Source organism: Bombyx mandarina, chromosome 19, assembly GCF_030267445.1.
Source record: "Bombyx mandarina strain Sakado chromosome 19, ASM3026744v2".
Classification (NCBI taxonomy): Eukaryota; Metazoa; Arthropoda; class Insecta; order Lepidoptera; family Bombycidae; genus Bombyx; species Bombyx mandarina.
In genome coordinates, this window is record NC_143225.1 from 7,935,410 (window position 1) to 7,952,697 (window position 17,288).

A 17,288-nucleotide genomic window follows, 5' to 3' on the forward strand; every position below is an offset into this window, starting at 1 on the left:
GTTTGTAAAGTCATAGCGAATCCTTTTTTCAGTACCTAAGCGGCAGTGTGACGTAATCCTATGCGAGGTGCAAACTTAACTTGGTCGAGTTGTAGCTCATCTATGGCCGTCCGACCGATAGCGATCTATGTCGTAAGATCTAATATAGCTCTTGTTTCAAAAGTTAGGTAGGTCCATAATGTTTAAGTACTTCGGTATTTAAAAAAAAACTGATTTAATTAGAATTATCTTTCTTTATTTGTAAATTTTATTTGAGTTACACTTGGTCACTAGTTTTTTTTTCTATAGGATTTCTTCATAGTTTTTCTTCTACCACCAATTTTCTTGTGGAACATTTGATTTTTCCTCTCTTTGTTGTAAATTCGTCTCTTCATCAATGATTTAAGCTCTCTTCTATCTTTTTGACCTTCTGCGTCTCCAGTTGTATTAAAGAATTTCAAACCATCTGAAAAGATAATTATTTGCATTGTAATCACGGTTTTAGGCACTACGATGATGATGTTAATACTGCAGGCCATAGATTAGTGCCACGGTTCTGCCGGTTTCCTGAACACCCGTTAAAACCGTTAGGCGTTTAAATTAGCATATCCATTATTCCATCATTAGTCCACTCATGATACTTAAAAAGTGTTGTGGTTTTTGTAAACTACGACCGTTTCGAAATTCCATATCACATGGGCTGCATCAATCACGCCTCGTTAACTGGTCCCGTGGTAAGTTCGTAAAGAGCTTGTGTTACAGGTACCAGATAACGGAAATAAATGTAAGATTTTTATTATACACATACATATATTTTAATAAACATTCATAACCCTGGAAAATACATTTTTTCATACAAATATCTTCCCTTGGCGGGATTAGAACCCGCGACCGCATCGTGTAGTGACCATGTCACTTACCACTACACCAGACGGCCGTTAAATGGTAGGTATGTGCATAGTAGTTACAGTCGCTGGACTTATATTAGGCAAGGTTTTACAGAAACGCTGCTGCCAAGTACTAAAGCTTAGTAATAAAAAAATATTCAAAACATAAACCAAAACTAAGGAAATAAGTAAGTGGAAGGAAAAATTCGAGGCTTGGAAATGGTTAACAGTAGCAACTCTATCGGTACTACTGCACTGATTATTTATCCGCCAACACCGATCGATCAACGGTTCATTCCAGTATTTCACTTTATTTTTCTATACAAATGACAAAGTATAATACAAACGAAAACAAATATAATGGTTTAATTTCAATGATGCACAGGCTTATGTGATCAACATCACATCAATGAAAAAAGAGAATAGTTCAAATTAATATTTTAAAACCTTTTGTGTATTGAGAAAATACGATAATGTACCTAGTTCCTTTCTATAGTGTTGTCCTTCTTTTTAACGCTATTTAAAAAGCAATGTAAACAAAATTGGTATCTATGAGACGAATTATGAAAGTGATAAAAGAAAACTTAGGTTTACAAATTAGTATTGTTTTCTGCTTATATTAAAGTAGCAAGTAGTGATTGTTTTCGATTTCTGGAACATCATATATTTATATCATAGATAAAAAGGTATTATATTTCATCTCATATTGGTACCTAGCAGTCGTTGATCTTGCTTTGTGAAGAATAGATTTTCTTTCCAAACAGCTTTAGCTTCTGTGGGCACAGGCAATGACTCAGTTTCCTTCTCATTCACCTCTTCTTCGTGTTCCGAATCTGATGAATCATAAATAAATGGATTCTTTTCTCCAGGGTCTAAAGGATTCCCTTTTTTCTTCTTTGGAACATCAAGTGGTATATATTCTGTTTCTTGTTGAGGTGCTGTAAAACAAGTGTTGTTTTTTTAGGTTATTAAAAGTAATAAAATTAAGTTAGTAAACTTATTTCTAAAAATAAAAAAATCTTGTTCTATTAATTTACTATTGTTACGCCGGCAAGAGTAACGCCATCTATCGCCGAATAGTCGAACGAATATCAAAGGATCTAGTAGGACCCAGAACACTCGAGAAGTACAACGCCATCTATTGTCAAATAGCGGAAAAAACGCATCGAAAATGCTCGACTTGTGTGAAATATTCTCGATAATTCTAGGGATGTGGTATCGGCTATAAAAGCGTTGCAGGGATGGCACGCAGTCAGTCAGTAATCGGATCGGAAAATCGTTTGGAGCCTCTGGGTTTGCGGAGGGACTTCGGTTCCCTCTGTATTTTATACCGTATGTTCCATGGGGAGTGCTCTGAGGAATTGTTCGAGATGATACCAGCATCTCGTTTTTACCATCGCACCGCCCGCCACCGGAGTAGAGTTCATCCATACTACCTGGAGCCACTGCGGTCATCCACAGTGCGTTTCCAGAGATCTTTTTTGCCACGTACCATCCGGCTATGGAATGAGCTCCCCTCCACGGTGTTTCCCGAGCGCTATGACATGTCCTTCTTCAAACGAGGCTTGTGGAGAGTATTAAGCGGTAGGCAGCGGCTTGGCTCTGCCCCTGGCATTGCTGAAGTCCATGGGCGACGGTAACCACTCAACATCAGGTGGGCCGTATGCCCGTCTGCCAACAAAGGCAATAAAAAAAAAAAAAAGAACTACTCGAAAAGAAACCGCGAACGGATAACCTGAAGCGAAGCGGAAGAAGCGAATTGAGAATTTTAAAGTGTTTGTGAAATGTTTTAAGTGTTCTAAGTGAGTTTAGTTCTAAGTTTAGGTGAATACAGTTTTTAGTTGTACTGTGGTGAAATTTTATTTATCCCAAACCCCAGCTCGTAACACTAGATAAAAAAAAGTTCACAGTAAAATACCTTCATCTTGTTCTGCATCTTTAGTGAACAAACTTCTCAAGCTAAATGTTTTAGGTTGTGCAATAGTCTCTTTCAGTGTTTCGCTAACTTTATAGAAGGTTTCCTTAGACACTTCTATCTTGTTCTCTTGTGATTGTTCTAAATGTTCTTGTTTATTTTGATTCTCATTCAGCTTGTCCTTTTTCTTTTTTTTTTTATTCACTGGTTCAATTTTTACATCTTCGGCTTGCTGCATTAAAAATTTTGCGTGACTTGGTTGAAGAGGATCAAATCTCAACATTCCTAATTTTGGCCTGAAATAAATTGGTCATTAGTACGAGAAGAATTGTAGGCTAAAAGATATCTTATCCTGACTAGGCTTGTGTACCTATATTGTGTGCTGCTGCAAAACTTATTTTGCGTCAGCAAAGGTAACGAATCGTCCAACCTATTTTTATTTCTATTGAAGCAGTTGTATGATTTTTGGTGGGTGGCGCATTTACGTAGTAGATGTCTATGGGCTCCAGTAACCACATAACACCAGGTGGGCTGTGAGCTCGTCCACACATCTAAGCAATAAAAAATATTTTTTTTTTTTATGTAAACAATGAGAAATGACAATGACAATTTATGCTTTCACCTTACACATGGCATGATGTCATCTTAATAAAAAAATTTTATAGCCTAGATGGATGGACGATCTCATAGCCCACCGGGTGTTAAGTGGTTACTGGAGCCCATACACATCTACAACGTAAATGCGTCACCCACCTTGATATAAGTTCTAAGACCTCAATATAGTTACAACGGCTGCCCCACGCTTCAAACCGAAACGAATTACTGCTTCACGGCAAAAATAGGCAGGGTGGTGGAACCTACCCGCGCGGACCCCCGAGAGGTCCTACCAGCAGTAATTACGCAAATTATATTTGTTGCGGGTTTGATTTTTATTATACGACGTTATTCCTTCACCGTGGAAGTCAATCGTGAACATTTGTTGAGTACGTATTTCATTAGTAAAATTGATACCCGCCTGGGATTTGAGCACCAGTGCACACGAATGCACCGGACGTCTTATCCTTTAGGCCACGACGATTTCAAATGGCATGATGTCATCTTAAAATGTCGGGTAATCACTTAATATTATTTTATATTAAGTGCGTGCCCTCGTTAAGCAATATCATGCAACAAAGAGTATCTGTTCTTGCCACTTTAAGCCATATTTGTAAGTTTTTATTTTACTGTAATAATTTTCTTATGTTTTTGGTAAATTTACAGACAATACTCACTTTGTTTTCTGACTATCTTGTTCAGGTTCTTTACTTTTAAGAGTAACACCAAGGACATTTTGTAAAATGTTTAACTGCTTTGTTTTCTCGTCAACTTGTGATAACTCCACTTCTTCATCTTTAGTTTTTTCACCAATTGTTTCGTCATCAACAAATCTCTCATCTAATGTGAAACGTTTATCTGATTTGTATCTTGATTGTAGATCCAGAACCTAAAAAAGTTATATTTTTAAACTATACATAAAATAAATGAAATTCACAGTAAAACATTCAATTTAGATAGAATTGAAAATGAATTTTAAAGCTCAATATTACCATTTGTCCTCTTTTTCCTTCAAACTGTTTTTTTATTTCAAAGTTGATATGCTCCTGACCATCATCATCATCTTCATCATCAAACAAATAATTTTTATTTTCAGGTGGGTGTCCCAACTTTTTTTCATGTGTTTTTCCATCATTAACCAAAATAGAACTATCTTCATCGGAAAATTTCACTTTTTTGTTTGGTAGTTTATCCTGTTTAAAAAAGAGTTAAAACGAAAATAAAATTAATTAATATTTCATGAAAATCATAAAATTGGAACTCAGATTTATAACATTCACTCAATCTTCTAAACAGTATGTGTATTGTGAAAATGAGCAACTACGCTTTAAGGATTTGAGTAAATTAATTAAGATAATTTATAGAGGTTTATACTTCATTAGTGATTAACCTACCACTGCAGAAAGCCCAGTTTTGATTATCATTTGTTTTTGCTTAAACTCTTGCCTTTTCTGCTTCATGGCTTCCAACCGCTTCTTTTCCTGTAATTTTTATATTTAGTGTTGCTAATATAATTGCAATATTTATTAAATTATATTTACATACATCGCACCTTCAGAAATGAAGCGGCTTAACTAAAAATTTTAAGAAAATTAGTTTTATACTCTGAATGACTTATGTATTATGTAAATATATCAGTTAATAAATTAAAATTTTTAGATAAGAACAAAGTAGGTACACTTTCCATCTGTTTTAAATCAAGCGCATACTTTAAACTTTATGTAAGGCGCTTTACGGCTTAAAGTATTAAAAATCAAATCTGAGAATTCCCCAATTATATTTATGGGGTTTCCCAAAAAATCCAAAATTTGGATAAAGCCACTTCTAATCACCATCTAATCACCACTTCAATTCTAAAGATGCGACATGTACATTTAATTTAAATGTGTATGTTTTTTAATTAAATTTATTCCCTGTAAGTTGTAAAATGTTTTAAAAGCTCATTTGAATAGCAATCACATTACTGAAAGCATAAGTATGTAGTTTAAATAAAAAACTGCTCCCAAAAACTATGACTAGCAATGTCCTGGTAAATTCTAATATTATAAAATCATAATAATCACAGTTGTACTCTACATGTAGTAGCAACATTAGCTTAATGAATCATAATGTACTAGTTGTTATATGGTTTAATTAAAAAACGCTCTTTCAAGTGTCTGCCGCAATCTACATGGACAATCGTGATCACAGTTTTCATATAAAAGCCAATTGGTGATTAAGACTTACTGTATCCGAGTATGTGTTGACTACATGACTTTCAAATTTTCTCTTTCTTGGATTCAATTTTTCACTCAAATTAATGATTGGATTTTGGTTGGGTATAGTCTCATGCTGCTGTTCCTAAAAATATTTTCGTTTCATAAGAAAAATACCATTTTAGCAATACTTTTTATTTTTTTTATTGCTTAGGTGGGTGGACGAGCGTTACGAGCTTGTGAAAAATACTACATGTCTAGAGTATTTGACTATACGAAGTGAGATTCACAAAGACGGGTATTATTTTTGGAAATGAAATACAAACACATAAACATTAAACACAAATCAATAATATTACAACAATTAAATCCTGCCTATTAGATTTATTAGAAATAAATTTTTATAGATGTTATTTCATAACCACAAATTATTATTTTTTATTACACATGTGGGTGGACGGGCTCACAGCCCACTTGTTATTAAGTGGTTATTGGAGCCCATAGACATCTACAATGTAAATGCCACAGCCCGCCTTGAGATATAAGTTCTAAAGTCTCAGTATAGTTATAGTCCCCGGCACGTAACTTGGCAAGAGTCGCTAGATGCGCAGAAGTCGTTTTTTAGGTCTCTTTGGTTGTCAAGCGGGACGCGGGGAAAGACGTAGCACCGTTCCGAACGCGAGATTGGTGAGTCAGTCGACCCTCCCCTCCCGCACCGCGTCCACGTTCCGTTCGCTCCCGGTTACACATGTGCCTACAAAGTTGTAGGAACCCTTTATTTATATTGAGTTTTTGTTACGAATTGTTATTATTGTTTTAAATTTAGTTTTTGTTACGAGTGTTATTGTTTTAAGTTTGTTTGCAATGCCAGGACCAAATACCAATGACCATATAGTCGATTCAGTCACTGAGCGTTTTATTATTTACGCCAGTGACGACAGAAACTCTTCGTTATGTCGACGATGAGGAGCCAACTCCTTCTACCAGCTCAGGTGCTACCATAAATTTTATCCAAGGGGTAGCACTATTAGTAAATGATAGTGACGACGGCGACACATAATTTTTAATATTAAGTATATTTTTTTAATTATACTTCTTAACTTTTCCTCTCTTTTCTTTAACTTTTTTCTAAGCACACAGGCTTAAAATAAATTATGGCTTACATATACTTAAAAATATATTATATAAAAAATGTTATAAAATAAAATTAAATTATATGCGGGCATAAAAGTGACCATTTTTTTGTTGCAATGTGCACTATGCGCAACATTACCCCCACTACACCAAAACCTTGCCAACTTACGTGCCGCTTACTATACAACGGTTGCCCCACCCTTGAAACCAAAACGCATTACTGCTTCACGGCAAAAATAGGCAGGGTGGTGGTACCTACCCGCGCTGACTCGCAAGAGGTCCTACCACCAGTAATTACGCAAATTACAATTTGTGGGTTTGATTTTTATTACACAATGTTATTCCTTCACTGTGGAAGTATTCATTGATTAATAAACTAATTAATTAATGCATTAACTACGCATATAACTTTACAGTTCATCTTATGTTATTCAGTTACCACAGCTTATAAGCCCAGAAAGCCACTGCCCATCATGAAACAAAGTTGTCTAAGCTATTGTTTACGCTAGGTCTGACTACTTCGAAATAGATACAGACTGGTCATCAGGACTAACGTATATGGGCTTTGTGGACAGTTATTGACACTGAATAATTGTTATATAACGCCTTGATTCGCAGCCATTTTGATTATGGCACTCACATTCTAGAACCTTGCAATAAGTCTGCTTTAACCTCCTTGGACAGGATCCAATCAAAGTGCCTACGTATCATAATAGGAGCAATGAAGTCTTCCCCCATCAACGCCCTTCAGGTTGAATGTGCAGAACCCCCCTTGCACATGAGGAGACAATACTTATCGGACAGATTCATTTACAAAAATTTTCAGCTTTCTAACCACCCCCTTATTTCAAAGTTACATACTCTTTCGGAACACATCTATTTCAACAGTTACTGGAATCATAAGTCCCACCCATGCCTCTTCACCAGTTTTGTTAAGTTTATCAGCCTCCCCTGTCCCATCTATCAATGTAGGTTAAATCCATTATTCCTCACACCTTATAATGCAATTCTATACCGACCAGACATCGTTCTAAATTTTTTTTTTTTTATTGCCTTTTTCGGCAGACGAGCATACGGCGCACCTGATGGTGAGTGGTTACCGTCGCCCATGGACTTCAGCAATGCCAAGGGCAGAGCCAAGCCGCTGCCTACCGCTTATTACTCTCCACAAGCCTCGGTTGAAGAAGGACATGTCATAGCGCTCGGGAAACACCGTGGAAGGGAGCTCATTCCATAGCCGGATGGTACGTGGCAAAAAAGACCTCTGGAAACGCACTGTGGATGACCGCAGTGGCTCCAGGTAGTATGGATGAACTCTACTCCGGTGGCGGGCGGCGCGATGGTAAAAACGAGATGCCGGTATCATCTCGAACAATTCCTCAGAGCACTCCCCGTGGAACATACGGTACAAAATACAGAGGGAACCGAAGTCCCTCCGCAGACCCAGAGGTTCCAAACGATCCGTGAGAATGGGATTATCGACAATCCGAACGGCCCTCCTCTGTATGGAGTCAAATAGAAGAAGCTGGTATTTGGGAGCCCCGGCCCAGAGATGGGAGCAGTACTCCACGCGAGGCCGGACTTGTGCTTTATAAAGCAAAAGTCTTTGTCCAGGCGTGAAGTACCGCTTCGCTCTGTTGAGGACTCCCAGCATTTTGGACGCCAACTTGGCTTTGCCTTCCAAATGACCCCGAAACTGGACATCGCTCGAAATGTCGACCTCAAGTATCCCGATACTCTCGGAAGGTTGCAGGGATACTCCTTGGAATTGCGGCGCCATGACAAAGGGGTCCTTCTTCGCAGTGAACGCGCAAACCTGTGTCTTCAACGGGTTGAATTGAACTAAGTTCGATTCATCCCATTTGGAGACTCGCCCCAGAGAGTTCTCCACTTCAGACACAAGTTTTGATCGTCTCTCTTGCACCACGCTCCGAGAGAGACTCTGATGGCCGATATATCTATCGCGCATCCCCCGTGCTGTCATCCGCATAGCAATGCATGCCATCAATAGACAGCATGTCATTGATTTACAGGATGAAAAGCGTGGGGGAGAGCACCGAACCTTGTGGAAAGCCAGCGTTAATGGTCATGGTATCAGAACGGTCACCGTCTACAACGACCGTGATGCTCCGCCCATCCAAAAAGCTAGCGGTCCACTTGCAGAGACCCTCGGGGATTCCGTAAGATGGTGGCTTCGACAGAAGTGCCCTATGCCAGACCCTGTCGAAGGCCTTCGCGATATCAAGGCTCACAGCAAGAGCCTCGCCCTTGCCTTCCAAGGCTTCAGCCCACCTGTGAGTAAGGTATACAAGAAGATCGCCAGCTGAGCGACCGTGACGGAAACCGTACTGTCGGTCACTGATCAGCTGGCGATCTTCAAGATACTTTAGGAGTTGTATATTTATTATTCGCTCCATCACCTTGGAAAGCAAAGAAGTTATCGCGATAGGCCTATAGCTCGATGGATCCGACCGGTCACCCTTCTTGGGGATAGGGTGGACGTGGGCGGTCTTCCATGAAGACGGAACCCTGTTAGCGCAATAAGAGAGGCGATACAGACGCGTTAGCGCAGGCGTCAGCTCAGGGGCGCACGTTTTCAGAACCACTGCAGGGATGCCGTCTGGCCCACTCGACTTATGGACGTCCAGGAGTCGGAGTTCCCGCCTGACTGCACACTGTGTAAAGCAGATCTCCGGCAGGGAACTATCACACCGGGGGATGTTCGGTGGTGTGGCACCCCCGTCGTCCACAGTCGAGTTCGAGGCGAAGAGTTTGACCAGAAGGTCAGCCTTCTCTTTCGCACTATGGGCTAGACTGTCATCGGACTTGCGTAGTGGTGGGAGACTAGACCTGCAAAAGTTTCCTTCTGCAGCTTTGGCGAGCGACCAAAAAGCACGGTTCCCAGAGGGATAGCTCTTTACTCGCTCGCCAATTCTAGCAACGTGCTCCGACTTCGCCCTGGCAATAACCTTCTTGTAGGACCTGGAAGCGGCGTTATATTTCCGCCTTTCCTCTGAGATGTTAGGGTCCTGACGTCTCCTGGCGTCAACCCATGCCGCGTATGCGGACCGCGCAAGGTGTGCAGCATCCCTACTGGCATTGTTATACCAGGGTCTGCTGCGACCCCCAACGGGCACTTCAGAGGAGGGAATAAACAATTCCATCCCCTGAAGCACCACGTCTTTAAGACGGTCCGCACAGACGTCAGGATCAGTAGAAGAAAAGCAGAACCGCCCCCATGGGTAGGATGCGTAAAATTCACGCAATCCATCCCAATCTGCTGACATATACCGCCAAACTCTTCGATACCCGGTCGTCGTTCGACGACCAGGACGAGAGAGTGGTACGGCAGCACGAATAAGGCAGTGATCAGACGATCCAAGCGGACCGTCGACCACCACACTGTATCCGGCCGGATCTGTGGTCAGCACAAGGTCCAACAAAGACGGCTCGTGCCCCTCGATATCTGGGACACGGGTGGGCTGTGTCACCAGCTGGGAGAAGCCGTAGGCCAAGGTGAAATCGTAGGCAGTCCGACCCGGGAGGTCAGTGGTTCTGGACCCCAACCACTCTTGGTGGTGAGCGTTAAAGTCTCCAAGAACCACCACCTCCGCAGATGGGTACTGCTCAAGCACGCGGTTAGTCCCCTCTTGCACATGCTCAAAAAGAGCTGAACCTGCGTCACTGCTGTGGGACCTGTACAGGCACGCGTAGATTCGGATACAGCCCCCGTGATCTACGCGCAGCCACAAGAGGGACAGGTCCCGTTGTTCGAGGCCCCGAAGACGGCGACAACAGACATCAGCCCGGACGAATACGCACACCCCGGCTTTACGCAGGAAGTTGTGCTCCAATACGTAGCCGGGGTATTCAAGGTATGAGGTATCGTCCGGAGCAGATATCTGCGTCTCCGTTAAAAAAAAGCAGGGCAGGCTGCGCCGTCTCAAGGTAGTGGTGTACGGCGTCAAGGTTACTATGAAGGCCCCTGACATTGCTGAAATCCACATTAAATGTGGAATAGGGGATCGCCGATGTAACCCTTTTTCTTTTTCTGATTTTCATGTTGTTTTTTTTGGAGAGTGGGATAGGGTGAGGTAGGATGTTGGAAGTGAAATCATGACAACACCTGAATAAAGCGCGGAACATAGTGTGTGGTCGATCACGGGTTGCGTGAAAGACCGACGCAGGGCATGGAAGGGCCCCCAGTCCACCCTGCGTACGATCGCCGGGATCCACTCCGGTCTCCGACTCCGGCACGACGACCGCACGACAGGATTTTACACCGGTTGGCGGGACAGCTTCCCGGGGCGGAGTTTAGTAGTGACACCCGAGTTCAGGTCCCCTACTGACCGGCGGGCGGCGGCGAAAACCGTTTCACTAGGTCTCCCTATACCCCCGTCGAACAATCACGTCCCGCAAGCTCGCACACACGTCTGCTCCGCATGTTCCAGGTATCATCAAGACTCACCCCCAACAAGGAAGAGGGAAGGGAAGGAATAGAACTGGCTCTCCAACCCACACGCCGGAACACAGCTAGGCTATTTGGCGGCGGACTCTAGTTGGAGGATGGTCGCCAGCCAGTCGGACAAGTCCTACCACCGATTATGTATTCGGCTCCCGTTTAGCACCACCCAGGGGTCACTTGTAGGGAATCGCGGGTTAAACCTACGGAAGCGGGAAGCAATCAACCCCCCATCATATCGGAATAAACAAAGACGACCCCGGTGCAAACGCCAAAGGACAATGCCCAAAAGTGGGCCAACTTTATGTCAAAACTATTTGTACTTGAAAAACTATGCCTTATTTTTTCACGTTGTTTAGTTTATGTGTCAACATTTCTTTCAACCTGGCATTGTTTTACAAAAAAATAAATTACTTATTTGATACCATCCCAAAACTGAGAGCCATAGTTTTTAAATTCGTCAATAGGCAAAGGGCTTAGCCCATAAAGCCTTATAGTAAACCTTTAAGCTGCCAAACGAAAGAGTTGTCTGTGACTTGAACAACAAATTAAAAAAAAATAGCTAACGGTTATAATTCACAGACTTTTTAGTTTATTTTTGTTCAATTCAATATTTATATATTGTAATAATAATTATTACTTAAAACCATGAATTATTTAATATTTTTAGATATTATTGATTCCATTAGTAAAAATCTCAGTGGCCTACCATTACTCTATTTTTATTATATGAAGTTTTATTTAAATGTTTTTTTAATAGTTTATTGTGATGTTTTAATATACAGATTGGGTGTTGTTTTGTGTATTAAACGTCAATAAACTTTGTTCACGATTATTGGGGCATTGGAATAAAACTGTGGCTAACATAGCAGTGACTGTTTTTTTTTTTTTTTTTCAAGATAAAAGGTCTTCGGAAATTCACGCTCACTCAATGTGCTATTCATCGAGTTGACGTCAAAACTCCCAAAAAGCAATAAAAAGAGATACACCAGCTTCTTATTGAAAAAAAAATATAAATGTAACTACGACAGACTAGGCTCTTTTTGTCTGCTTATTGGCGAATTTAAAAACAACAATATCGTTGTCGGCTTCCGGATTTTCATTTCATTTTATTATTATTATGAGGATATAATAAAAATAAAATGTACGTAAGGGCTTATTTCTAGCAACATTAACCACAATTAACTTATTTAATACTGTAAATAATGATGAAAGCGATTATTGATTTCGAAAAAAACAATTAACAACTTAATTTTAGCTGCAGAAAAAAACAGATTTCTCTTAAACCTGGGTGAGAATATAAAAATAATTTTCTGAATATGACACGACATTTCTTTGTCTATCAAAATAAGTTAAAACCATCATGACGCGACAACTTTTTTTAGGGGCCCAAACGCCCATAGAAAATGGGCATTGTCCTTTAACTCTGTCGTCAATAGTAAATGGAACGGTTGGCATACTATGTTCACTGACGCATCAAAAATAAAAGCTGACGGCTGTGTAGGCTTCGCTGTCTGGATACCGGAGTACAAAATCATTTTAAACTTTAAGTGTCCCCCTCAAGCCTCGGTTTTTACAGGAGAGGCGCTAGCTATCCTTGAAGCCCTGATGTATATAGAATCACATAAGCTACACAACACAGTGATATTCACTGACTCTAGAAGCTGTCTACAGGCAATCCTTGCACACCAACTCAGATCCAAGTCAAAGCTCCTTGTTGTTCTGAAAATTAAAGAAATTCTTTTTCGGTGTCACGTGTCTGGCATAAAAGTCACCCTAGCTTGGATCCCGGGACATAGCGGTATAGTGGGTAATGAGGGTGCTGATCAGTGTGCTAAGGATGCCACGACAATAGGTAGTGATACTCATTACACAACCTATGCACAAGATCTAACGTCTCTAGCCAAGGTCGATCTCATGTCGCGCTGGAATGAAGCGTGGAACCTTTTGAAATGCATTAAAGGTAACCATTACGCGGATGTTCAAGACTCGTTGCTCGTTCAGCCTTGGTTTTTAAATATAGGAAAGCCAACAAGAGAGTCACGTCCACAATATGTAGGTTAAGATTAGGTCATGCTTGTACCCTGGTTCACCAAGCTAAATTAAGGGTCAAGGATAGCTCCCTCTGTGAGTGTGGGCTCGACGAGGGATCAGCAGAACACATTTTCTTTAACTGCTCTAGAAGACCTTTCCTTTACGAAGTGCTACCGGACATTATCCCCAGACCGACGAATTTCAAATCTTTGTTGAGCCTTGTACATACAACTTTTGTAAATATTTTATGTGAATATGTTCACCAGAATAACATTAGACTATAAGTTGTTTGTCCTTAATAATCTTCTAACAATCTGTTCTGTAACATATATATATGTATGTATATATACATATATTGTTTGTCCTGTTTTAGGTAAGTAATTCAACAGTTGATTACTTTGTAAAATAATAATAATTAAAATTGATGTGACCTTGTGCAATCACGAAGCCCACCCAACAAAAAAGAATCCAAACCACACCAAAAGACATCTGAGCATAACCAAAACCACAGACTCTATAAAACTTGACTTTGGCGAAATCAAAAAGGACCGCCATTACATAAGAAAATGAAATGATTATCATTTGTTTATGCTTAAACTCTTGCCTTTTCTGCTTCATGGCTTCCAACCGCTTCTTTTCCTGTAATTTTTATATTTAGTGTTGCTAATATAATTGCAATATTTATTAAATTATATTTACATATGCACCTTCAGAAATGATGCGGCTTAACTAAAAATTTTAAGAAAATGAGTTTTATACTCTGAATGACTTATGTATTATGTAATATATCAGTTAATAAATAATAAAAAAATTTAATTAGAACAAAGTAGGTACACTTTCCATCTGTTTTAAATCAAGCGCATACTTTAAACTTTATCTAAGGCGCTTTAAGGCTTAAAGTATTAAAAATCAACAATTCCCCAATTATGTATATTTTTGGGGTTTCCCAAAAAATCCAAAATTTGGATTAAGCCACTTCTAATCACCATCTAATCACCACATCAATTCTAAAGATGCGGCATGTACATTTACTTTAAATGTGTATGTTTTTTAATTAAATTTATTCCCTGTAAGTTGTAAAATGTTTTAAAAGCTCATTTGAATAACAATCACATTACTGAAAGCATAAGTATGTAGTTTAAATAAAAAACTGCTCCCAAAAACTATGGCTAGCAATGTCCTGGTAAATTCTAATATTATAAAATCACACTAATCACAGTTGTACTCTACATGTAGTAGCAACATTAGCTTAATGAATCATAATGTACTAGTTGTTATATGGTTTAATTAAAAAACGCTCTTTCAAGTGACTGCCGCAATCTACATGGACAATCGCGATCACAGTTTTCATATGAAAGCCAATTTGTGATTAAGACTTACTGTATCCGAGTATGTGTTGACTACATGACTTTCAAATTTTCTCTTTCTTGGATTCAATTTTTCACTCAAATTAATGATTGGATTTTGGTTGGGTATAGTCTCATGCTGCTGTTCCTAAAAATATTTTCGTTTCATAAGAAAAATACCATTTTAGCAATACTTTTTAAAATTTTTTATTGCTTAGGTGGGTTGACGAGTGTTACTGAAGAGCTTGTGAAAAATACTACATGTCTAGAGTATTTGACTATATGGAGTGAGATTCACAAAGACGGGTATTATTTTTGGAAAGGAAATACAAACACATAAACATTAAACACAAATCAATAATATTACAACAATTAAATCCTGCCTATTAGATTTATTAGAAATAAATTTTTATAGATGTTATTTCATAACCACAAATTATTATTTTTTATTGCACATGTGGGTGGACGGGCTGACAGCCCATTTGGTGTTAAATAGTTATTGGAGCCCATAAACATCTACAATGTAAATGCCACAGCCCACCTTGAGATATAAGTTCTAAAGTCTCAGTATAGTTACAATGGTTGCCCCACCCTTGAAACCAAAACGCATTACTGCTTCATGGCAAAAATAGGCAAGGTGGTGGTACCTACCCGCGCTAACTCGCAAGAGGTCCTATCACCAGTAATTACACAAATTACAATTTTGTGGGTTTGATTTTTATTACACAATGTTATTCCTTCACTGTGGAAGTATTAATTGATTAATACACTAATTAATTAATGCATGCCTATAAGTTTACTAGACTAGAAAGCCACTGTCCACGCTAGGTCTGACTACTTCGAAATAGATACAGACTGGTCATCAGGACTAACGTATATGGGCTTTGTGGACAGTTATTGACACTGTGAATAATTATTAGGCAATTCAAATAGGATAATTAGATACAGATGACAATTGAGAAAATACAAATGATAAAAAAATTGTAGCAGTAGCTTAAGGAAAATCACCACCATATTTCTTCATCAAAAGAAAGTCAGAGATAATCATAGAAGATTTTCTGAAATCATAAAATGTAATGGCTGCGAGTGATAGTCTGAAATGTACCTTTTCTGTTTCCTTTCTTTGTGCTTCATTCCTTTCTCTTTGTAGTCTTTCAAGAAAACTTTCACGAGCTCTAGTTACATACAATCTGCTGCCCTTAAACTCTTCAGATGTAAAACATTTTATACCTTAAAATTAAAATTATAATACAGTTGTCGTGGCCTAAGGATAAGACCTCTGGTGCATTTGTATCTTGCGTTGCACAGGTGTTCGAGTCCCACAGGCGGGTATCAAATTTTCTAATGAAATACGTATTTAATAAATGTTCACGATTGACTTCCACAGTGAAGGAATAACATCATGTAATAAAAAGCAAACCCGCAAAATTATAATTTGCGTAATTACTGGTGGTAGGACATCTTGTGAGTCCGCACGTACCACCACCCTGCCTATTTCTGCCGTGAAGCAGCAATGCATTTCGGTTTGAAGGGTGGGGCAGCCGTTGTAACTATACTTGATATCTTAGAACTTATATTTCACGGTGGGTGGCGCATTTAGGTTGTAGATGTCTGTGGACTCCGGCAACCACTAACACCAGTTGGGCTGTGAGTTCGTCCACCCATCTATGCAAAACAAAAAAATTAAAAAATCCATAACTATCATAATTTCAAAATCAAAATATCATAATTAAAATTTTGTTTGAATTAATTTAGAAATTAAATACATACATGACTCAATATCGTAGTTTGAAGCACTTAGAGTTATAAAAGCGAAAGTTTTGTTCTCTTCTAAAGAGCTTTTGCACTTTAAATCTAAACTGTTCACTTTACCAAATTTTGAAAATGCACATCGTAACTCATCTTCACTTGTGTTTTCGGGAATATTACTAACAAATAATCTTGTTCCTGGAGACATGCTTAATTTACAATTTCATTGAAAATACCTGAGAGAAGTTGTTAAATATTCGTAATTTATATTTATGTGTACAGTACCATGTTTATATCAAAAGTAAGGTTATAAACAGATACTACCAGAGACTATGTAGTTTTTTTTTTAAAAGGTTTTATGACCTGGCTGGTCTCTGCCAATTCCGGTCCCAATCCCAGATGAGAAAAGGGGAGGGTTGATTTGGAGTTTGATCTTTCCACCATAAAACATTTATTTTAAAGCAAGTCTTATTTCTTACATTCTGTTTTATGATATATGATTTGAAGCGAATTGAGAAGTTGATTAATTTGAGACTTTGGAATGAAATTAAATGAAACGAGATGAATGAAATAAAGTTTCAGTAAAATGGTGGTCATATATTGAGGCTTTTACAGTGGACTTTGGTGGGAAAGCGAGGAGATAAGTATCATGAATTTGTGAAAGATCAGATGTTTAATATTATCAATGTCGTCATTACATTTAATTTTGTCATATGGCAAATTATTTAAATGTAAATATGTTAAACTAGTATTGTAAATTCGAAAATGCGTAAATGCAGTACTTATTTTAAGCTCAAAAATAAAATAAAAAGCCAACTAAAACATTGTAAGAAGTTTAAAAGTTTGAAATTTTAATTCACCCCGTATAAAATATAGTAACTTAACAAAAAATTTATGGATAGATTACAAAATAAACTGAGAATTACATTTAAATGTGAAGACTAAAAGCACTTTAAAGTCTCTAAACTCTAAATGAGATGAAGATTGAAGAAG

At 38.7% G+C, this 17,288-nt stretch overlaps 1 protein-coding gene across 1 annotated transcript; it reads right to left on the reverse strand.

Moving 5' to 3' along the window:
• Positions 1-213: 213 nt before the first annotated feature.
• On the reverse strand, positions 214-17,286 carry Nol8 (nucleolar protein 8). The gene is made up of 10 exons (XM_089735517.1): positions 16,317-17,286; positions 15,652-15,776; positions 14,581-14,694; positions 5,602-5,715; positions 4,770-4,856; positions 4,368-4,568; positions 4,053-4,264; positions 2,785-3,077; positions 1,580-1,804; positions 214-445 (listed from the first exon to the last, which is right to left on the reverse strand). Exons 1-10 carry the CDS (start codon positions 16,501-16,503, stop codon positions 270-272), a joined length of 1,734 nt encoding a protein of 577 aa, XP_089591643.1. The 5' UTR covers positions 16,504-17,286; the 3' UTR covers positions 214-269.
• Between the last annotated feature and the right edge of the window lie 2 nt (positions 17,287-17,288).